The sequence below is a fragment of the Marmota monax genome, unplaced genomic scaffold (assembly GCF_021218885.2).
Source record: "Marmota monax isolate L192 unplaced genomic scaffold, Marmota_monax_Labrador192_F-V1.1 WCK01_AAM20220418_F8-fsc00014, whole genome shotgun sequence".
Taxonomy (NCBI): Eukaryota; Metazoa; Chordata; class Mammalia; order Rodentia; family Sciuridae; genus Marmota; species Marmota monax.
In genome coordinates, this window is record NW_026695222.1 from 13,484,064 (window position 1) to 13,508,054 (window position 23,991).

A 23,991-nucleotide genomic window follows, 5' to 3' on the forward strand; every position below is an offset into this window, starting at 1 on the left:
AGTCAGTCCTCTTTGGGCAGCCAGAAATGGGAAGAAACCTCTAGAACCCAAGCTCCAGAACTGGTTACAAGTTTGGAATCTATTTTTACTGTGACAATGACAAATCCCTCTTGTCTCTCAAGCTTCTTCCCTCTTAGGGATAATATCTGATCTACTACCTTTTAGGATGGTTGTGCAGGTCACCAGTTTCAATGATTTACTACACCATAATAAAGCAATCCCCAAAGCTAAAACAACTAGGCTCAGCTGGACAGTTCTTTTGTTCCTCCTGGTGCTGTTGAGGTGATTCATGCAGCTCTATTTAGTTGGTAGCTCAGCTGGGGTTGGAATGTGTGGGCACATGTGTAGTGCTCAGCTGGAGTTTCCAGAATGTCTTGAGGAATTGACTGCCCTCTGTGTCTCTCCACATGGCTCTCCAGCAGGGTAGTCAGACTTCTCTGCACCTACGAGGGTAGAGCAAAAGCTGCCACACCTCATAAGGCCTAGATTCAGAAGCAGCAGCCACTTGTATAACATTCTATTGCAAAGCAAGGGATTTGACCAGTCATATTCGATGGGAGGATAATAGTTTATTTTTTGGAGGGAGAAACCGTATTCTCATGAAAGGATGGAAGGGCTTGTTGGTAGCCATCTTTGCAGAAAATTCACCAGGGTGCTCATAGGTGGGGACCAAAGTTCACTGGTCCCCCTGCCAATAGGTAGAATTAGATAACTAAGAGTCTTAGGAACTATTTTTGCATAATGTTAAATGCTACTGCACACAACAAATATTCAGTCAATGCTGATTATTATCACTAATGATTATTCTTTTAACAACTTTTTGAAACATATAACGAGATATCCAATTTACAGTGGTATGCATAGACCAAATGAATTTTGAGGTCTTTCCCATCTTTTTTTTTTTTTTTTTTTTTTTTGCTGAGGGGGCGGGGAACTGGGGATTGAACTAAGGGTCACTTTACCATTGAGCTACATCCCCTGCCCTTTTTATTTTGAAACAAGTGTATCACTAAATTGCTGATGCCAGCCTGGAACTTGGATCCTCCTGTTTCTGCCTCCCAAGTCGCTGGGATCATAAGTATGTACCTCTGGGCCTTGCTCTCTCAATCTTAATACCATGATGATTTGAGTCTCTTTTTACCAGTATTGGAAACGAAGGTTCAGCAAGACTTAGTGACTTGCCTCAAGTCACACACTTAGCTAGTCAAACATGGTGAAGTCCATATTCAAAGATGTCTCCCTCCACTAAATATGCTGCATTTCATTTATTCATTCATTTAATACATAGTGTACCGTTCGCATCTACTATAAGCCTGAAGGAGTATAGCTAAGCATATAATGATAATTATTTATTGAACGCATCCTATGTAACATATGTGACTGAATCTTCATCAGAAGCCTAGGATGGAGTTACTATAATCCCTTCCTTGTTTTACAGATGACAATGAAGTAGAGCAAGGTAAAATAAAAGACAGGACCCTAACTTCCTGCAGAGGATAGTCTATTAGAAAGGATATATGTTAGTCAAGCAAATAAACACATAATTGCAGATTATTCTCAGAGTTCGGCCGCTGCGGGAGCACCCTCCTCCTTCTATCAAGGTCTCGGTAACCCTGGCAACGGGTCTTTCTGCCAATAGTAAAGATGGCACCCAGAGAGCAAGCGTGTTTCGCACACTCCATTACCCACAAGGCAGCGAGAGTAGGGGAGGCGCCGTCTCTGCCAGGAGCTAATATGGCTCCAATAGTTACACCAGCCTCTCTCTCCACCTCGTCAGTGACATGACTGCTCGGACTAGCCTGTCTTGCAGGAGTTAAGTCTCCTTTGCCTTTTCGCTGACCGCGACGACAGGAGAGATTGGAATTGATAGACCACCTCGAGGACTCGAAGTCCGTAACCAGGGAAGCACCACTTCCGCTGACGTCATCACGGCGACACGTGGATCCAAGATGGCGGCGGCGATGGTGAGTGAAGGAGACTCCGGGAGCCGGAGCTGAGGCAGGGCCCTCTCGGGTATCCCAGGACCTTCCGGCACCCCATGCCTGGTGCCAAGCCACTTTCAGAACCCCTGCTCAGGTTACTCCTGACTGGGCTCTCCTCCCAATTCCCCCTCCCGGGTCTTGGCCCCGCATTCAGGCTTGTCAAGGCCCGGAGTTTTAGTAGAGGCGCCTTTTCGGAGGAAGACCTCGGCTACTGCCTCCGCTGGGTTCCCAGCCCTACTTTGGTCCCCGCCCCCAGTGATCCCCACTTCCCCATTTCACCTTTCAGCCCTCACCCCCCGAAGAATCCCCGTTTTTTCCACCCTCGCTCCTCCCCCTCACGTCCAGACCCTGTTCTCCCCGCCTCCCCAACGTCCTGGCCAGTCCGCTGCTGCGACCTCGCTTCGGACCAGCCTCCCAGTCTAAGCTCTGTTCTCACCTCCACCCTCAACTGTCCCCATCACACACCCCTCTTGACTGCTGATAACGCAGAGCACACCCTCCCCTAGCCCACCGCTATCTTCCATTCCCAGATCCTTTCCTACCCCTTGTCTTTTTCAATGAGCTCCTGCCTCTTCTCGCGTCCTTCTATCCCACTGTTTCTCAGACTTTACTATGCATAAGAAAAAGGTTGTGTGTGGGAAGGCAAGTTAAAAGCCTCCTTCCCAAAGGTCCTAACTCCGTAGGGCTGGGCATTGCCCTGGGATCTGCACCTTTATATGCACTCCTGTGATTATGATGGAGGTGATCTGTGAACTAGATTCTGAAAAACACTTCTAGCCCCACCAGTCTGCCTCCCCTTCCCATTCCCCTACAGAGCCACACAGCTCCTTAGGGATAAATGCTCATTATGATGAAGCTCCTTAGGATAAAGTCTATGTTGGGTGAAGGCTGGGGTAAAAGCTGTGCGGGCTTCTCCTACAGAACCCTGGGAGTAAGTCTTTGAAGAACTGGCTTTTCTTCCAAAGTTCAGCTCACATTCTGCTTGTTAAGTGTTCAGAACTAAAATTGAAGTCACTTAGTCCAGAGATTTCCTGGGTCTTCCTGGATATTGTTATCTCAGCAGATAATTTCATCCTGGGAGTGAATGATAAAGAAAACCTGGAGAATAGGATGTAACATTTGACTTTAGCGGAGGAAGATTCTTGCTTCAATTCTTTGTGTTGATTTTCTCCAAACAGCAGTAGATTATTGACCAATAATGGATTTTTCTCCTTCTGTTAGCTGACTGATAACTTATTTTTTGTTTGTTTATTTGATGAAGGATTCTTTGTAGAATCACAAGTGTCAGGTAAAAGATTTCACATCCTGTGGCTGGTGTTGTAGCTTAGTGGTAGAGTGCTTGCCTAGCATGCACAAGGCCCTGTGGTTGATCCCCAGCACCACCAAAGGGGGCTGGGGGGTTGCAGCCTCACCTGATTCCCATGGTCTCAGACTTCAGTTTGAACCATAAGTGGGGAAAATCCCAAGTGATATGTTGAAACCCCTGTTTTTCCTTTACCACATTCAGAACAAAGATGGTGTAAGAACTTGACAGGAAGTCACACCCTCTCACCATAGGGAAAAGTTCAATAAAGTGGCATTTATAGCATTGCACTGGGAAATTCCTGCCCTGTTCAGAGGTTTTTAAGAGGTTATAAGTTAGCAGTACATATTTTTGGTACACATTTATTTAATCAGCAAATATTTGAGTGCCTACTCTCTGCCAGGAACTGGAGGTGTACTTGTGAATTTGAGCTCCTTGTGGAGCTTTTCTAGTCTGAGGTGACAGGCAGTGAACATAGTAAATATGTAAATGCATAAATAAGTAAATACATAAAATAATGTTCCAGGGGCTGGAGCTGTGACTCAGTGGCAGAATGCTTGCCTAGCATGTGTGAGGCACTGGGTTCAATCCTCAGCACCACATAAAAATAAAAATAAACAAAATAAAGGCATGCTGTCCATCTACAACTACAAAACAGTTTAAAAAATAATAAGTTAATGTTTCATAATGTTAGGTTTGTGAAGACAGCAAGGTGAAGTAATAGTGATTGGAGTGACTGGGTGACACAACTATTTGGGATTGAGTGATTAGAGAAGTCTTCTCAGAGAAAGGGATGTAAGTTGAGACTTGATTGACAAGGAAGAATCAGGTATGCAGGGAATGTTCCAGGCGAAGGAAATGGTAAACCTAAAGGCCAAGATAGAGAGCTTGGCACATTTGAGGAACACAGGGTAGAGGATCTGAAGCATGTTGATAGGTGGGGGTAGGAGACAATGACACAAGATGAAATTGGACTGAGGCAAGAGTAAATGTGTACCTAGAAGCAGACTTAAAATCGGGGTGAGTTGTAGCCTACAGTTTGTAGTCTTCGAACTGTATTTTGAAATAGATTGTTGTTCTCTTAAGTTCTTCATGCTTCCTGTCCCTCCAGGACAATACATTAAGAGAACCAGTTTGTTCTCATGCTGCAGACAACCCATGGAAATGAGTTTGGATTTTATCCTTAGCACAATGATTTAGTGTGCCACCTGGGAATATTATACTGCACTTTCATTTGAAAACCGTAGCCAATTTTAAGAAATGGAGTATGTGATATAAACAGTGACTCCCAGAGGCCAGTCTGAAGAGTGCATAAAACCTACACTTTGGTGCAGAGAAAGAATGAAAGTATTGTTATAGGGGTGTATGTGTAATGGGCAAAATGGAAATTCCTACCCTGTTCAGAGGTTTTTTAAGAGGTTATAAGTTAGCAATACATATTTTTAAAATTGGACTTAAAATTAGACTGAGTTTGGTCTGTGTCAAGCACTTTATTACGCGGAAGTCACAATGGTCCCCACATCTTCATACACATAGACTGTTTCACAACCATTGGGGATGGGGTGTGTGGGATCTAATTTGGGGTGCACAGGTTCCTGAAGCAGGTCATACAACCAAAGAGGAACTGAGCTAGTGGATTCAGTGGCCATGGGAACAGGCTGGGGTTTTTGCTTTGTTCTTTTGTTTTGAAAATTCAGGTTGTGACTACAGGGCTTCCCTCCCCCCCCCCCATTTTTTTTTCTTTCTTTTTTTGGCAGTGCTAGGGATTGAACCCAGGGCTTTATGCATGGGAGGTAAGCACTCTACCAACTGAGCTATATCCACAGCCCCCCTTTCCCTCTCTCTTTTAGCTTGGTGAATAGTTCTTTTTCCCCAAGGGTTGGGCTGCTACCTCCCAGGTGGTCTTAGCACAGTGGCTGTTTTCTGAACCTGCAGGGCAAGACTTCTCCCACCATAGGAGAAGGTAGCCCCTATAAACTGAAGTTCTTTTTAAAATTTTCTTGCCTTCCTCCCATCCTACCCTATAAAATTATAGGATATGGAATTGATCTGGCTAGGTCTAAATTGAGAAGCAGGCTCCTATCTCATTCTTTATGTAAAACTGCTCTTGGGAATATTATTTTGGTGGAACTTGGGAAATGTACATTGAGTATATTTGTAGGCATTTCTGGTCTAGAAACTTGAATTTAGAGAATAAAACTCTACTTGTCTCACTTGTCTCTACTTGTCTCTCATTCGCACTGTTTTGGATTGTATTATAGTTTTATTTTTTACATATAATTCACATGCCATAAAACTTGTCCTTTTATTTTTTTTTATTTTTATTTTTTTTAATATTTATTTATTTATTTTAATTATCGGCGGGCACAACATCTTTGTTTGTATGTGGTTCTGAGGATCGAACCCGGGCCGCACGCATGCCAGGCGAGCGCGCTACCGCTTGAGCCACATCCCCAGCCCCAAAACTTGTCCTTTTAAAGCGTACAATTCAGTGGTTTTTAGTATATTCAGTGTTGGGTCCCTCATTCCAGAACATTCTTATCACCCTAAAAAGAAACAGTAGTAGTCACTCCCACTCTTACTGCCTGCAGCCCTTAGCAACCACTAACATATTTTCTGTCTCTATGGATTTGCCTTTTCTGGGCATTTCATATAAAGGGAATTTATAATATGTGGTCTTCTGTGTCTGAATTTTTTTACTTATGTTTTCAAAGTTATCCATTTATAGCACGTATCAGTGCTTCATTCCTTTTTATGCCTGAATAATGTTCTATTATGTGGTAGACCACAGGTTATTTTTTCATTAGTTGACAGACATTGGAATTGTTCCCACTTTTGAGCTATTAGGTATAATGCTGTAGAAATTCATGGGCACATTTTTGCATGAATATATCTTCAGTTTTCTTGGGTCTTTACCTAGTAGTGGAATTGCTGGCTCAGTTCACACTGTTTTGAGGTTGCTTAGATTTGATATGGTTTAGAGGCAGAGAAATGGATAGAATGACTTCAGGGTTCTTTTGAGCTGCGCACAGTGGCACAGCGATGTAGTCTTTGCTGTTTGAGAGGCTGATATAGGAGGATTGCAAATTCAAGACCAGCTTGTTTCAAAATAAAATTTAAGACCCTGTCTTAAGAATAAAATTTAATGGGCTGGGGGTGTGGCTCAAGTGGTAGCGCGATCGCCTAGCATGCGTGAGGCACTAGGTTCGATTCTCAGCACCACGTAAAAATAAAATAAAGATATTGTGTCCACTTAAAAAACTAAAAATAAATATTAAAAAAAAAGAATAAAATTTAAAAGAGCTGGGGTTGTAGCCTAGTGGTAGAGTATTTATCCAATATGCAGGAGGCCCTGGGTTTGACCCCAGTACCATGCACACACACAGAGTTTTCTTGAGTGCAGGCAGCACTAGCCAGCACCCGGCCCCCCCCCCCCCCAGCCAGAAGCACAGGAACAGTTTTTAGTTATGGAATCTAGTGCTAATCATAGGGCACTTGGATGGGAAAGTCCTGAACAAGGAGGCAAGAAGCCTGGACTCTGCCACCAGTCATGATGTGGGGAGCTGCTCTCCTTTGGACCTCATGTATGGCTGGGCATTAGCTATTGAGAAAGGAGCACAGGGTCAGTCTGGACGTGGTTCCAACACTATCACATTTTCTGTATACCCTAGACAAATCACTTTGGCTTTACTGGTCTGTTTTCCAAGTATGTCATGTGTGAAATTAAAACTTGGACTTTATGATTTCTAAATTACAAGTCAAAATTCTGTGGTCTAGAATACTTGCCTTTAAGGTGATTTTTTTGCTAATATGCCTATAACATCAGATTTTTTTTTCCATGATCATAGTTTTTGTGATCTTTGCAGGTTGTCTTGTGTTGGTTGTGTCTGTCTGCTCTCAAGTTGCCCCACCTGGTGCACACTCTGTAGGAGCTGCGGTGTTCTGAGAGGTGAAGTGCTGAAACTAGGCCTTGGTTAAATGTGTTTCCCTGAGGAGTCCCTTTAAAGGAGTGCCCTTAATCCCCCCAGGAAGTACAGAGGAGGGAGAGCCAGCATTTAGTTGCCTCTTGGTTTCTCTTTTACAACATGGACAAAAGTTCCCCTTTGATCTTGGCATTAAAAAAGCAGGTTACAGAATGTTGGAGAAGGTTGAGTTTTGATCTCTGGACACTGGCAGGATGGTGGGAAGGACCCAGGATAAGCAGGGCCATCTGGCCACAGACGAATAACAGGAGCCACCTACCTCCAAATCTGCTTTGATCCCTGAACCATTTGCTGACACCACTCTTTCCCAAATGGAGCACGAATGGGGACACCCAGGACTTCTCAGTTCCATCTCATTCCTCTTCATTGCTTCCTCTGTGCCAATCTAACATGATTTCTTTTTTTTTTTTTAAATATTTATTTATTTTTTTAGTTTTCGGCAGACACAACATCTTTGTTTGTATGTGGTGCTGAGGATCGAACCCGGGCCGCACACATGCCAGGCGAGCGTGCTACCGCTTGAGCCACATCCCCAGCCCTAACATGATTTCTTACCTATGCCTGACACATGAAACCGAGCTCTCAAAGTTTGAAATCTCTGTCTCAGGCTTGGGCTAAGAATCTGGGCTAGAATTCCAGCTCTTGATACTCTTGTTACTTCTGTGACTTTGTACTGGTTTTGTGACTGTGGTCAAACTGTTTGCCTCCTTATGCCTATTACCTTATTTTTTCCTAATCTTTTGTGTGTGTGTGCATGTGTGCGAGTGCATGCATGAGAGAGAGAGACTGGTTTACCATTGTAGCCATTTTTAAGTGTAAAGGTTCCAACATTAATTCACAATGTTATGCAGCCATCACCAAACTTTTTTCATCATCTCATACTGAATCTATTTTTTTGTTTTTGAAGTGGGATGATACTCTGCTCAAAAGGGTTGTTGTGATGAGATGATCCTTTTGTGATGATCCTGTTTTGTGATGTGTGGATGATACACAAGATAAAAGGGCCTGGCACAAAGAGGGCGTTCTGTAACTGTACTCCAGGGTTTGAAATGGTGTGGAGGTGCTCTAAGCTGAGAGTTCTGTGGTCAGCCCTGAGGGCAGGAGAGAAGGGCAGGGCATTTCTGGCTGCCTATTGCTTTATGTGGATGGTTAGTTTCACCTGGACTTACACAACCTATTGGGGGTCTTCCTCCTCCCTCAGTAAATTTTTGTCTTTTTGTGTGTCTCTATTATTCTGTGTCTATTGGCCCTGAAATAAAGGCTACATTTTTCAGAGTCCCCAGTGGCTAATTTGGTTGTGGGTGTTTTTGTTTTCTTTTTCTCTATGAGTTCTTTAGCTCCATGGGCTTCTTAGTAAGTGTTCTTCAGCTGTCATTAGCCTTCATTCATGTGGGGTTGAATTCTCAGGGAGTTTTAACTGAGTGGGGAATTGATTTCATTTAACTGTTGGCAAACTGTGTCCCCAAAGCCTTTTTTCTGCTTCCTTTTCTTCCTCTCCCTCCCCTTTCTTTTTCCTTTTCTTTAATCTAGGAGCAGCTACTGATGTGGTCTTAACAAGGTGACTATCTTTGAGAAAGAAAAAGAAGAATCTAGCCACTTGTGAGGAAGGTGCTGCTTTTTCAGCAGCAGGAAGGGCATGGAAGAAACAGGAACCACTGTTCTTTGGGTGGGGGGGGGCAGTTACCAAGGTCTGAACTCAGGGGCACTCAATCACTGAGCCACATCCCCAGCCCTATTTTGTATTTTATTTAGAGACAGGATCTCACTGAGTTGCTTAGCACCTCACTTTTGCCGAGGCTGGTTTTGAACTCATGATCCTCCTGTCTCACCCTCCCGAGCCACTGGGTTTACAGGCGTGGGCCACCAGGCCCAGTAGAACCGCTGTTCAGATTGGCCAGACTGTATAGCTGGGTGATACTATTTATGGGAAAGGAGATTGCAAGGCAGAGGGCTCCAGAAAAGAAAAGGTTAACTTCTGGTCACGCAGCAATGTGAGTGAGTGAAATCGTTTCAGTTCTCAGGGGAAACTTCCTATTCTTTGGGTAAATTAATTGTTCACACCTTTAAAACTAGGTGGAGGGCTGGGGCTGTAGCTCAGTGGCAGAGCACTTGCCTAGCATGCATTGAGGCACTGGTTTTGATCCTCAGCACCGCATAAAAATAAACAAATGAAAAAAAGGCATTCTGTCCATCTACAACTACAAAAAAAAAATTTTTAAAAACTGGGTGGAGCAAAATTTGGTGGGTAAGGAGTGCTATTTTGTTCTAGCAGCCCTTTTTTTGTTTGTTGTTTGTAGGGTTTTTCTGATTGTCCAATCCCCAAGAAGAAACGACAAGGAAGGAAAGACCTTGATTCTTGGGTCTCTTGAGCTTTATCACTTTTCAGGTCACCCATATCTTTGCCAGTGATGAAGTGTATGATTACTACACAAGAGGCCTTCTAGATTGCCATCACCTTGTTCTCTGACAAGCTGCCTTTGTGGTCTGGTGACTTGGAAACCAAATAAAGCAAAGTGACATTGAATGGGCTAGTTCATGTCTCTTAGAAGTCCCCCTCCTTTCATGGCTCTGAACATGCAAAAGATGTTTGCTAAATACTTAACTGACTTTTCATACTGAACCTCAAATGGGAGTTACTGAGATGATCGGTTGAAAATTAAAGAAAAACACAGAGGAATTTCCAAAGAAGCAAGTGCTTTGCTACTTTGCCTTCTATACAGAAATGAACTGTGGGTCAATCATCCTTTCAGGCTGTCAAGGCTACAGAGGATAATGGAGTCCTAGTTGGAACAGCATGTAGTATGGCAGTCTTGTCAAAGGCCCTTAAGCTACTATGGCCCTGATTCTCCTGGAATCATGTTACATTCTGTACATTGGAACTTCCCCACCTCCCTGCGAGCAGGGTCTGTAGCTCCTGTAAGGTTCTCAGAGAGGTTTGTGGTACTCCCTGAGCTGAAGAATTTCATGGAGCCAGAGTTGTGGTTCAATGGTAGAAGACTTGCCTAGCATATGTGAGGCACTGGGTTCAATTCTCCACACTGCATATAGATGAATGAATAAAATAAAGGTACATCAACATCTTAAAAAATAAAAAAGAATTGCTGATCTGTCTGGTTACCCACAAATCTGGCGGCAGAATCTTTTCTGCATCATTCCTCCTTTTTTTCTTTACTTTCTTTGTGATACTGGAGATTATATCCTGGCCCTCTGCCATGCTAGGCAAGTGCTCTGCTACTAACCCTCAACTCCAGCTCCTTTCTGCATCATTCTTAAGTTTAACTCTTAATTGTCACTATTCAGAGGCAACTCATTTCCTTCCCTTCTTAAAATACAAATGTATTTTTTCTAATATTTATTTTTTAGTTGTAGTTGGACACAATACCTTTATTTTATTTATTTTTATGTGGTGCTGAGGATCGAACCCAGGGCCTTGCACGTGCTAAGCGAGCGTTCTTCCGCTGAGCCACAGCCCCAGCCCCCACAAATAAATTTATTTTGAATAAGAGTGACTCATGTGGGCTGGATTGTGGCTCAGAGGTAGAGCGCTCGCCTACCGCGTGTGAGACATTGGATTCGACCCCCAGCACCACATAAAAATAAAATAAGGATATTGTGTCCTTATAACTGAAATAACTTATAACTGAAAATAAGTATTTTTATAATTTATAACAGAAAATAAATATTCTTTTTAAAAAAGAGTGATCCATGTACGTGGAAAAAAAAGTATAAAAGTTGTAAAATAAAAAAATGTTGTGATAGTAAAACATATAATTGTGTCAGTTTCTTAGAAAGCTATAAAGTGAAAAAGTCATTGAGCTACCTGTAATCCATTCATCAGAGGTAGTTTTTGACTTTTAAAATATCTTTACAGAACTTTTTTTTTTTTTTTTTATTAATGTACTCAGGATAGAACTCAGGGGCATGTGGCCACTTACTCACATCCCCAGCCCTATTTTGTATTTTATTTAGAGACAGGGTCTCACTGAGTTGTTCGGTGTCTCGAGTTGCTGAGGCTGGCTTTGAATTCACAATCCTCCTGCCTCAGCATCCCGAGTCACTGGCATTACAGGCATGCACCACTGCTCCAGGACATTTTTATGCATATGGCTACTTTTTTAAACTTTTTGTTATAAAAATTTCCAACATAAGTAAAAGTAGAATAACATAGCTAATCCCCATAATGCATCTCCAGCTTTCAATAATTATCATTATATTGTTAAATTAGTTTGATAGTCAGACCAGCTAGTTATTTTTTTCTTCAGACTTATGAAGCAAATTTGGTACCATAAAATCACTCACTAAACTTTAGTAAATGTAGACTTCTGCAGCTATCACCATAATGACACAATGCTTTATAACATTTCTATTACCTCAGTTTTCCTTATAGTCAACCCCTGCTTCCATAGCCAGCCAACTACTGATCTGCTTCCTGTCTGTAGACTTTCCTTTTCTAGGCATTTCGTGGAAGCAGAATCATGGTGTGTAGACTTTTGTATCTGACTTCTTTTACATAGTATAATGTTTTTGACATTTATCCATGCTTTAACATGTATTAGTAGTACTTTTTTTTTTAATTGCTGAATACTATTCCATTGTGTGGAGATAGTACATTTTGTTTCTTCATTACTAATTGATAGGCCTTTGGATAGTTTCCAATTTTGAACTACAACAGTCTCCCCATTTGATGGAACAAATTCTGATGTTCCCAAGTGGATATTCGTCTAGTACTGAGCCCTGTATGTACTGTTTTTCTCTATACATGTATATCTATGATAAAGTTTTAATTTATTAACTAAACATAGGAAGAGACTAAAAATAACAAATAGCAAAATAGAGCCGTTATAACACTATGCTATAATAAAAGTTGTTTAAGACCTATGCATTGATTATTTCTGGAATTTTCCATGTAATGGAAAATTTTCCAGACCTTTATTGACTGCAGGTAACTGAAACTGGAAAGTGAAACACTTATATGAGGGGGAACTACTATGTGGTGATTAAATTTGCTGTGCACATTCACATACAGGTCTTTGGAAGTATATTTTTCTCTTGGGTAAATGCCTAGAGTTGGGAATGCTGGCTAGTATGGTAAGTTTAACTTTTTAAGATACTGTCAAACGTTCCAGAGTGCCTGTGCCATTTTACATTCCCATCAACAATATGTGGAGGTTCCTTTCTCCACATCCTGGTCCATATTGCTTGCCTGTATTTCTGGGTTGAGTCATTCTAGTGCTTGTGTGGTTACCTCACTGCGGTTTTGGTTTGCATTTCCCCAATGATAAATGAGATTAAACTTTTTTTTTTTTTTTTTTTTGTAGTACTGGGAATTGAATCCAGGGGTGCTCTACTATCAAACTATGTCCCCAGGCCTGTATTTGTTTATTTTTATTTTGAGGCAGAGTCTTACTACCCAAACTGTCCTCAAACTTGTATTCTTCATGCCTCAGCCTCCTGAGTAGCTGGCATGTGCCTCCATAACCAGCTAGACATCTTATGTGTTTATTAGCCGTTCGTATATCTTTATATATCTTCTCTTGTGAAAAGTCTATACACATCTTTAGCTTCTGGGGCTGGGGTTATGGCTCAGCGGTAGCGTACTTGCGTTGCATGCGTGAGGCACTGGGTTAGAGTCTCAGCACCACATGTAAATAAATAAATAAAGGTCAATCAACAAATATTAAAAAAAAAAATCTTTAGCTTCTGTTGGGGGTGGTACTGGGGGTTGGACTCAGGGCTTCCCACCTGCTAGACAAGTATTTTATCACCAGCTTTCACCAGTTTTTTTATTTGGGGGGTTGTATTTGTTTGTTTTGGTTTTTTTGTATTTTGGTACTGGTGATTGAACTCAGGGGCACTTGACCTCTGGGGCACATCCCCAGCCCTATTTTTTATTTTATTTAGAGACAGGGTCTCACGGAGTTGCTTAGCACCTTGCTTTTACTGAGGCTGGCTTTGAACTCGTGAGCCTCCTGCCTCAGCCTTTCAAACTGCTAGGATTACGGGCATGCGCCACTGTACCTGGCTCACCTGTTTTTTAGTTGGATTATTACGAAAGTTCTTTATTTATTCTAGATATAAATCCTTTATTATATAAATGATTTGCAAAGATTGTCCCCCTAGTCTGTGGCCTATCTTTTCTTAATGGTGTCTTTGAAAGTATAAAAATTTTATTTTTTTATGAGATCTAAATTATGATTTTTTTTTCTTTTCTTATCAGGGATTAAACCCCAGGGCGCTTAACAACTGAGCCACATCCCCAGCCCTTTTTTGTATTTTATTTAGAGACAGGATCTTGCTAAGTTGCTGAGGCTGGCTTTGAACTTGCAATCCTCTTGCCTTGGCCTCTGAGCTGCTGGGATTATAGGCATGCACCACTGTGCCCAGCTATTTATTAATTTTTTAATGAATTATACTGTTGGTGACATGTGTAAGACATCTTTGCCTAATCCACACAGGTTTTCTCCTCTATATTCTAGAGATTTTGAGGGTTTGGGCTTTTCTATTTAGGTCTATAGTTCACTTTGAGGTTGTTTTTGTTTGTTTGTTTTTGTGGTACTGGCCTATTGAATTGCCTCAGCACCTTTATTGAAGATCAGTTTATTATAAATGTAAAGATTTATTTCTAGAATTTAAATTCTGTTCCATTGACATGTATGTGTATCCTTACTATACTGTCTTTATTACTGTGCTTTATAATATTTAGAAATTGGATAATGTAAATCCTCTGATTTGGTTTTTAAAATTGTTTTGTATGTATTAGGTCCTTTCTGTTCCTGTGTAAATTTTAGGGTCAGGTTGTCAATTTCTGCAAGGAAGTCTGCTGAGATTTTGATAGGGATCACGTTGAATCCAATATGAGGAGAATTTCCATCCCTAACAGTATTGAGTTCCAATCCGTAAACATGGAATATCTCCAATTATTTAGATCTTCTTTAATTTCTCTTAGCAATGTTTTGTAATTTTAAGTGTACAAGTCCTTCTTAAAAATATATTCCTAAATATTCTTTTTGATACTAAGTAGAATTTTTTTTAAATTATATTTTTCAGGTTGATTGCTGCCAGTATGTAGAAATATAGTTAATTTTTTGTATGTTGATCTGGTGGTCTGTGACCTTCCTCAATTTGCTTATTAGTTCTAGTTAATTATTTTGTAGATTCCTTAGGATTTTCTAAATTCAAGATCATGTGATGTGCAAGTAAAAGCACTTTTTACCTCTTCTTTTTAAAATATTTTTAGTTGTAGATGGACACAATGCCCTTTATTTTATTTATTTTTATGTGGTGCTGAGAATTGAACCCAGTGCTTCACATGTGCTAGGCAAGCACTTTACTACTAAGCCCAGCCCCTTTACTTATTTTTACTGTAGTTGCCTTTCATTTCTAATTAATTTATTTGCTTCCATGTACTGGCTTATAGCATAGTGGTGAAATAGATGGTGAAAATGGACATCCTGCCTTGTTCCTGATTTTAGGGGAACTTAACATTTAGTCTTTCACCATTAAGTATGATGTCAGCTATGGGTTTTTCATAGTTGCCCTTTATCTGAGTGAAGAAGTTCCCTGGTTTGTTGAGTTTTATGATTGCCATGTGTTGGATTTTGTTGTGCTTTTTTTTTAGTCTGTTGCAATAATGGTGTTGTTTTTGTCTTCTATGCTATTTATTACAGCAAATTGTATTAATCTGGCATTCCTGGGATAAATCCCACTTGGTCATGATATATAGACCTTTTTATATGTTGCTGGTTCAATTTACTAACTTTTTGGTAAAGACTTTTTTATCTATGTTCATGATAGATATTTGTAGCTTCCTTTTCTTGTGATGTCTTTGTCAAGTTTTGGTACTTGCTCTTTAAAAAACTATTTAAAGCTGGACATGGTGATGCAGGCCTGTAATCCCAGCAGCTCAGGAGGTTAAGGCAGGAGGATCATGAGTTCAAAGCCAGCCTCAGCAATTTAGTGAGGCCCTAAGCAACCCAACAAGACCCTGTCTCTAAATAAAATATAAAAAAGGGCTGAGGTTGTGGCTCAGTAGTAAAGTATCTGTGGGTTCAATCCCTGGTACAAAAAAATGAGACCATGCTATACATAGACCCTGAGCATCATACTTTTTTTCTCTCCAATAACTCACATTGGCAGTCCTTCAATAATAGTTCTGCCTTCCATTTAAGAATACATGACTAACTTGCTCTCCCCAAAAACTATGCCAGACATTTTTATACTTTGTGACTCTGATAGGTTAAAAATGAGATGTCATTATTTTGACTCACATTTTTAAAATCGTGAATGATATTGAGCATCCTTTTGTGCTTAGCCATTTGAACTTTTTGTTTCATTTTGTTTTTAAACTGCCTGATTGTATTCTTTTGAGTTATGAGTTATTTGTTCTTCGTTAATTATAAATTATTGGTATCTTGAAGAAATGACTCTTTTGTCAAGTGAGTTGTAGATGTTTTTATCTAAACCATTTTTTTTTATTTCTTTGTGGTGTGTATTTTTTTTTTTTTCATTTTCTTCCTTTATATGTCCTTTATATTTTTAGCTCCTGGATTTTTTTTCTTAGAAAACTTTCCATCAAGATTATTTAAAAGGGGCTGGGGATGTGGCTCAAGCGGTAGCGCGCTTGCCTGGCATGCGTGCGGCCCGGGTTCGATCCTCAGCACCACATACAAACAAAGATGTTGTGTCCGCCGATAACTAAAAAAAAAAAAAAAAATTAAAAAATTCTCTCTCTCTCTCTCTAAAAAAAAAAAAAAAAAAAGATTATTTAAAAGTATATCCATACACCAAAAATTGTTGTCATTGCCTGATACCTCATTAGGAATGCAGAATCTCAGGACCCACCACAGACCTACTGAATCAGAGTCTGCATTTTAACAAGGTTGCTGGGTGATTTATCCACGCTGTCAGCTTTGAAGAATACAGCCTGTGCTTTTACCTGCCAGAAACTTCCAGTTGCCACCAGGCCTTTGTTACCTGTGTTTTTCTCTTCCTGGAACACTCCTCCCTTCCTTATGCCTGCCTTCCTTAACTCTTAAGACTAGGTGTGTTGCTGTATACTCCCCAATAATTCCTATCCTCTTAACCAGCTGCTAGCATTGGACACCTAGTGGGATTGACTGGTGTCTTGTCTCTGTCCCCCTGTAGGCTAAAAGCTCCTTGTAGGCATCTGTGAGGCTGCTCACATGGTACTACCTGACACATAGTAGGTGGTCAATAAATAATTGGTGAACTCATTTCTGTACTGGCTCAAACATGGGCTTTGAGCTCAGACTGCCTAGGTATAAATCCTGGCTCATCCAATATTTGTCACCTCTCTGAACCTCAGTTACCTTATCTGTGAATTGGGAATTATAAGAGTCCCTTTCCAATAGGATTGTTGTGATGATTAGTTGTTAAATGAAAAGAACTAGAACTGATTATGTGCCTGATACATAATCAGTATTGAGTAAATGTTAGCTGCCATTTTTATCAGCAGCATCGTTACATTCTCATTTTCTATTACAACTCACCTGTCCTCCACTTTCTGGCTGGATGACCTTATGCAAGTTATGAATCTCTGACTCATGTTAACTGGCAATTGCCTACAAAATGGTGGTAAAAATCTACAGGTAGTTGTAAGGCTATGACTCACTGTGTATGTGAAGGACTTAGAACCAGCAGGACTAGGTGAATGGAAATTGGAAGTTACCATGTCTGCCACAGTGCCTTGTACTTGGTATGTACTGAGCAACTGTCTTCTTTTTTATTTGTGGTGTGTCTTCCCCTTAGGGTGAGTATTATTCTCACTGTGGTCTTTCTGTTTTTGTCCTGCCTGTGTGGACTTGCTCCATTTGTTTAAGACTTTGGAACAAAAGTGTACTGATGTCTCTCAGGATTTGGTTTTCATTCCTCTGCAACCTGAACTCTCAGAGAGCCCTTGAGTTCCCCAGGGCAGGGTCTCTCATCTAAGTTTGGAAGATTCTGTTTCAAAAGAAGGTAGAACTGAAGTAACTTCTTAGATTTAATTGGCTTGATAAAGAGATTGTAATCCTCTGCCCCAGCTTCAAGTCACTTATCAGATAAGGCTAAAAGGTCTGGTGTCAGGCTTCTTAGAAGGGGAAACTCAGAACACTTGCTTTTAGTTAGCAAGAAATAATGATCATAATGTCTCATATGTGATGGTAATGGTGTTTCCACACCCCCCCTTCTGCATGAATCTATCCCAATAAGTAAGGACACCAGCACCAACCAAAGTTGATGGCCCAAAGCTTCGAGCTGAAGGATAGGGTTCAATTTCCTGTTTGTATTTTGGGTCCTTAGGCTCAGTACTTTCCCCAGTGTATGATAGCCACCTCCCTGTTGATTGTCAGGATGTAATTTTGGGGTTTTTTTTGGTGGGGGGTACCAGGGATTGAACTTGGGGGCACTCAACCTGAGCTACATTCCCAGCCCTATTTTGTATTTTATTTAGAGACAGAGTCTCACTGAGTTACTTAGTGCCTCACTGTTGCTGAGGCTGCTTTGATTCTCCTGCCTCAGCCTCCCAAGCCGCTGGGATTACAGGCGTGCACCCAGCCAGGAAGTTTGAAACATGGCCAAAGAGAAACAGAAACCTAGCACCTCCTTTCCCAGGGGTGTATATCATCTAGGATAGACACTGCCACCTGAGCAGTGGTTCTTAACCCTGGCTACATTAAGATTACCTAGAGTGTGATCCTTTGACTTGGACAGCGTGCTAAAATGTAGATTCTGGTTCAAGTCCTAGGGTAGGGCCTGAGGTTCTGTATTTTTTAACAAGCTTCCAGAAAATGGTAATACTATTCTCCAAAGATCTAAGAACCTAGTGACCCTTTAAAAATGCTGAAGACAGGGCTGGGACTGTGGCTCAGTGGTAGCTCACTTGCCTGACATGTGTGAGGCACTGGGGTTCGATTCTCAGCACCACATATAAATAAATAAAATAAAGATCTGTCAACAACTAAGAAAAAAAATGCTGAAAACAGGATCCTATCTCTCAGAAATTTGACTTTTCATTGGTCATGATGACCAGTAATCTAGCATGAGACTTTGGCGTGGGTAGATTTTTGTTTTTTTGATACTAGGGATTGAACCCAGGACCTCCTCACACATGCCAAGCAAGTGCTCTACCACTGAGTTATGTCCCCAGCACTTGGAATTTTTTTTTTTTTTTTTTTGAGGGAAACAGGGAAGATTAAGAACCACAGTATTAAGCCTGTGTGTGAATGGATGGTTTCATATTTTAATAGATCAGAGTTTGGTTGGTGTTTAATAAGGATTTATTGAGCACCCTAATCAACAAAGCTAGAAGTGCAGGGAGAGAGATGGCAGATACTGAAATGGCCATAACTAAACGTGAAAAGTGCCATAATAGCACCTTAAACAAGTAGAGAATTGAGTATTTCTCACTTAAGCAGCAATCTTCAGAAGTATATATAGGTGTGAAAGTTCACTTGGGCATCAGGTGATGTTTCCATTCTCTTTCCTCTAGTGTCACAGAGATATTTATAAAGCGCCTTGAAAAGTAAGGAAGAAACATTTCGTCCGGACCTCCACAGGGCAGTAGGACTTGATCAAGCAAGGTGGAGTGTCTAAAACAAAGCGAGCCCACCAGTGTGCTCTCCAGGCCAGGAACATTTCCTGGATCTCCCCAAGGCTTCGAAAGAAAAGGTGGGAGATGCTGCTGGAAAGTCGTCCTAGGGCCAGCAGGAGGATGTTCTTCGTGCCAGACTCAAATTACTTGAACCTGAACATGCACACAGTGACGTTTTCTTTGGCCTCATTTTTTTCTGAAGTTATATAAATACTATATAATTTTGTTAGAAAATACAGATACATAAAGAAAGAAAAAATCCATCACTCAATTCACTTAAATAATGCTGTGGGAAACCCCTTTTAGATTTTGTCATGCTTGCCATATGTTTTTGAACATGACTAGAAATAGAATTGAGTATATACTTTTGGGGGCTTTTGGGATACAGATGCCAGGTTGTCTCCAGAAATGTTCCAGTTTATAATTCCTCCAACTATGTGAGAATACCATGGCAGTGACCTTTAATATCTAATACTAAGCCAGGAATGGTGGCACACACCTGTATTCCTAGGAACTCAGAGTCTGAGGCAGTGGGATTGAAAATTTGAGGTCAGCCTCAGTAATTTATCAAGGCTCTGAGCAACTTAGTGAAACCTATCTCAAAATAAGAAATAAAAAGGACTGGGGATGTGGCTTCAGTGGCAAAGTGTCCCATCCCCCTAAAAAAAAAAAAAAAATCTAGATTAAAATTAGATTTAGAAAAAAATCTAACACTGCCGGTCTTGCATGAGTATAATGATTAGTTCTAATTCTAAGCTGAATTTCTGAATTGCTTTTGGTTGTCAGTGTAAGTATTCAAAGACTCTATTTGCCTGACTATCTATTTATCTATCTTTTCTATTTATTTTGGTACCAGGGATTGAACCCAGTTAACCACTAAGCCACAGCCACAGTCCATTTTTTTTTTTTTTTTTTTAGTTGTAGATGAATACAATACCTTTATTTTCTCTTTATGTGGTGCTGAGGATCAAACCAAGTGCCCTCTGTATGTGAGATGAGCACTCTCCACCACTGAACTACAACCCCAGCCCAGCCACAAGCCCTTTTTTAATATTTTGAGTTAGGGTCTTTCTGAGTTGCTCAGGGCCTTGCTAAGTTGATGAGGCTGGCTTTGAACTCACGATCCTCCTGCCTCAGCCTCCCAAGCCCCTGGAATTACATACATGTGTGCGCCACTGCACCTGGCTCACAAACTCGAGTTTATTATGGAGATATTCTTTGTAATTTTTTGCTTCCCTTATCCTTTCTCTAAAACAAATTAGTTTGCTAGTAGTATCTTTGTGTGACAATTGTTTTCTGCATTTTCAAAAATTGAGTTTTTTAAGTGACTTTTGAATGGCAGTTTATGCCAGTAACACAGGATTTGTCTTCCTTATATCTTGGCTAACCAGAATTCAGATATAGAGGGAAATTAGAGAAAAAAAGGAGGACAATGTTTATTTCTCAAGTGAAACACATTCTAACCACTAAGTGAGTGTCCGCAAAGCTTTCACGAAGGAGGACTGGAATCTTCAGATGGCTGATGAAGTGGAGGAAATCCTCCTATGGAGAGAAAATCGGACATTGAAGCCAGCTTTCCATTACTGTCAGAAAAAATCAAAACCTGTTTGTTGTAGTCAAGGCAAGCCCCAGCACTGAAAACCTTCCCTTTGTGCAAACATAGTATGCCTCTGGAGGGATTTAAAAGAACTGGTGGTAGCAGTTGTCCCTGGGTAGCTGGAATGGGAGGAAGATTCATTTTTCCCATGGATAGTGTTTGAATTATTCATTGAATGGTTTTACTTTTTTAAAAAACATGTATTTCTTTCTTTTTAAAAATTTTTTGTAGTTGTAGATGAACAGAATGCCTTTATTTTATTTGTTTATTTTTATATGGTGCTGAGGATCGAACCCAGTGCCTCACACATGCGAGGCAAGTATTCTGCCACTGAGTCAAAATATTATTTCTTAATAGCTTTTTCCATGGTATGAAAGATGTTAATGCTAGGGGAAACCGAGTGAAGAATAACATGGGAACTCATGGTGTCTTCGCAACTCTTCTGTAAATCTAAATTTATTTAAGAATAAAAGGTAGGATCGAAACCACTATCTGTAATCCCAGGACTCAGGAGATTGAGGTAGGAGGATCGCAAATTCCAGGCCAGCCTTAGCAACTTAGCAAGACCCTATCTCAAAATAAAAAGAACTGGAGATGGAGCTGAGTGGGAGAGCACCACCACTGGGTCCAGTCGGCGGGGTGGGGAGGGGTTCTGCCTTTCAGTGTGGAATTCTGTCCCTTGAATCAATTTTCTACCTTCTTTTAAAGATTTTTCTATTCTCCCTATTCTGTCTACTTCCTGACTACCAAATACAGTATACCTATCTTGGCCAGTGTTGCTATTTTTATCAGGGTCAAACTTTTATTTCATAATGGTATTAGATACTAATAAAAGTGTACATCAAACCTGAAGAGAAACACTGTGAATGTATTGCTTTTAAGACTTTTTGTTGTTGTTGTTCTTTTGTTTTTGGTATCAGGGATTGAACCCAGGGGTGCTTAATCACCAAGCCATGTCCTCAGCCCTTTTTTAAATTTTGAGACAGGGTCTCACTAAGTTGCTAAGAGCCTCGCTAAGTTGCTGAGGCTGGTTTTGAACTTGTAATCCTCCTGCCTCACCTTCTGAGCCATTGGGATTACAGGTGTATGCCACCATGCCTGGTACTTTTAAGACTTTGACCAAGCTGTGTATCTACAGAAAGTACACTGAACTCAGAACCTTAATTTTTTTTGTCTTTGAGATGGAATCTCTCTATGTTGCCTAAGCTGGCCTCAAATTCCTGGGCTCAAGCAGTCCTCCTGACGCAGCCTCCCAAGTAGCTAGGACTTTAGGCATGTACCATTGCCCCCAGCTAGAACCTAAAACTTCTAAAGCCATTGTTTTTCCACTTATAGTCCAGGTAAAGACACAGATGAGTGTGTTCTTGGTAGTCAGTGACTGCCTGCAAAACTGGACTTCAGAAAGATTCATGAGTATGTCTTTGGGGGCTGGGAATAACTTGGTGGATGGAGGGACTGCCGCAGAAAAGTAATGAGTCAGCTGTAGCCAGTGTCTGAGTGGGAAGAAACTAGCATCTGAAATAGAGTAGCAGTGAAGGGGGAAAAGAAGGCAGATACAGAAACAATCAAGCTGGTGACTCAGATGTGTGGATGATGAAAGTTCCTTGTTCAGACCAGGCAGAGGAGCAGAAGGAGGCAACTCTTCTAGTTCCTGGAACAGGTAAAGTGCTGATATTAATGGAGGGAAAGGGAAGCTTTGATGGGCAGACCTATTGAGGTCAGAAATTGGTCTCGCTTGCCTTGGATTCCCACGTGCATATCCTACATGCAGATATTTACTGAGTGCCTGCTCTGTGCCAGGCACTATTCATGGTACTGGAGAAATTATGTCCAAGTGGAGGGGACATATAATATACAAATAAATCTGTATCATCCATGTCAAGTAGATAAATCCAGGAATAATAATAAAGTAGAGTAAGGGACTAGAGAAATGGGTCATGGGAACCGTAAGGATACTATTTTAGATAGAATCTTGTCTGAGGAGGTGACATTTGAGATACCTGAGTGAAATAAGTAATGTGGGAGCCATGCAGATGTGGGAGAAGCCTTCTGGCAGAAGAAACAGTAAAGGTGAAGGCCCTGAGGCTTAGGGAAGGGCTTGGGGTCAAGGGAAAGCTAGAGGGTCCCTGTGGCTGGAGCTGAGGAGGGTAGGAGGTGATGAGGCCTGTTCCATTTTGGGAGAAGGCTCATAGAAAAATGGTAACGTAGGAGCATCTTGACAAGGAGAGGCTGTTGATATAAAGAGAAATGGGAACATTATGGAGCTTTACTTCCTGTGAGCTGTAGTGGAAAGTGATATATATGAAGTGGTTAAAGGAACAGTGTGATCTAGGCCAGGCACAGTGGCACATGCCTGTAATTCCAGTGTCTTGGGAGGCTGTGGCAGGAGGATTGCAAATTCAAAGCCAATCTCAACAATTTAGCAAGGTCCTGTCTCAAAAAAGGGAGTCAGGGAGTGGGGATGTGGCTCAGTGGTTAAGTGCACCTGGTTCAATCCCTAGTGCTGACAAAAAACCCACTGATCCAGAAGCAGGGAGGTGTGGCTCCTGTGTGGCAGTGTTGCCCAGATGTTGATTACCTGATCCATTCTGTGGCATATTTCTGGAAGTACAGAATCATTTTGTAGCTTGTTTTTTTTTCTTTTGTTTTAAGAGACAAAGTCTTACTATGTTGTCCAGGCTTTCCTCGAACTCCTGTGCTCAAGTGTTCCCTCAGCCTCCCAAGTAGCCGACATTACAGTTGTGTACTACCATGCCCATTATTGGGGATTTGGGAAACAACATTTACAAGGGCGCAGCCTTCCCAAAGGGGAAGGGACACTGGCTCATTGGAAGCAGGCATGAGGGTAGTCTGCTGTAGGAGAAAGTTCACTTCTTTCCCCCATTCCATCTGTGCCCTTTCTTCTGAACAGGTATGGTTGCCGTGGTCCCTGTTACTTCTCTCTCTCAAGTGTGAAACGAACGCCTTCTACGTCCCTGGGGTTGCACCAATCAACTTCCACCAGAACGACCCAGTAGAAATCAAGGTATGTTTCTGCACTATTGGAGCCTCACTAGACAGTCAGGCTGGAGTGTGTGGTGAGCTGTTCATGTCCATCCTGTGGTTACGGAGAACACAGATGACTGCCATTGACACTGAGAAAAAGAGAGCTCAGTGCATGCTTCCTGACCCAAAGTCGAGTGCCCCGGAGCGTGCATTCCGGGAATTCTGTCCTGCCTCTTCATCTGTCTCTGTGTCTCTGGCTGTCCTGTTGAGTGACCTCTCTGTGCTTCTGCTTTGTTCCGTTTCTTTCTGCTTTGTTCCGTTTCTCTCTGTTTGATTGAATTCATGCAGATCTCTTTTATCTCCTTCTCTCTCTGTCAAGGGGGTGTGTGTGTGGGTGTGTGTGTGTGTGTGTCCACGTCCATCTCTGTCTCTTGTCTCACTCCACTTGCCTCTTCTTATGTGGCATTTCTGACTCCCTCTTTAATCTGCTCCATCCTCCTCTCAGTTACCGGCTTTCTCTGTGGAACTCATAGCATCTGCTCATATTGTTT

The 23,991-nt window shown here is 41.3% G+C and overlaps 1 protein-coding gene across 1 annotated transcript in view; it reads left to right on the forward strand.

Moving 5' to 3' along the window:
• The first annotated feature begins 1,738 nt into the window (after positions 1-1,738).
• Tm9sf4 (transmembrane 9 superfamily member 4) overlaps positions 1,739-23,991 on the forward strand; it is a 50,165-nt gene continuing 27,912 nt past the window's right edge. Inside the window, exons 1-2 of the mRNA XM_046433099.2 lie at positions 1,739-1,964; positions 23,367-23,480. Of these exons, the coding sequence (XP_046289055.1) occupies positions 1,950-1,964; positions 23,367-23,480 (129 nt within the window). The 5' untranslated portion in view covers positions 1,739-1,949. The remainder of the gene's footprint in view (positions 1,965-23,366; positions 23,481-23,991) is intronic.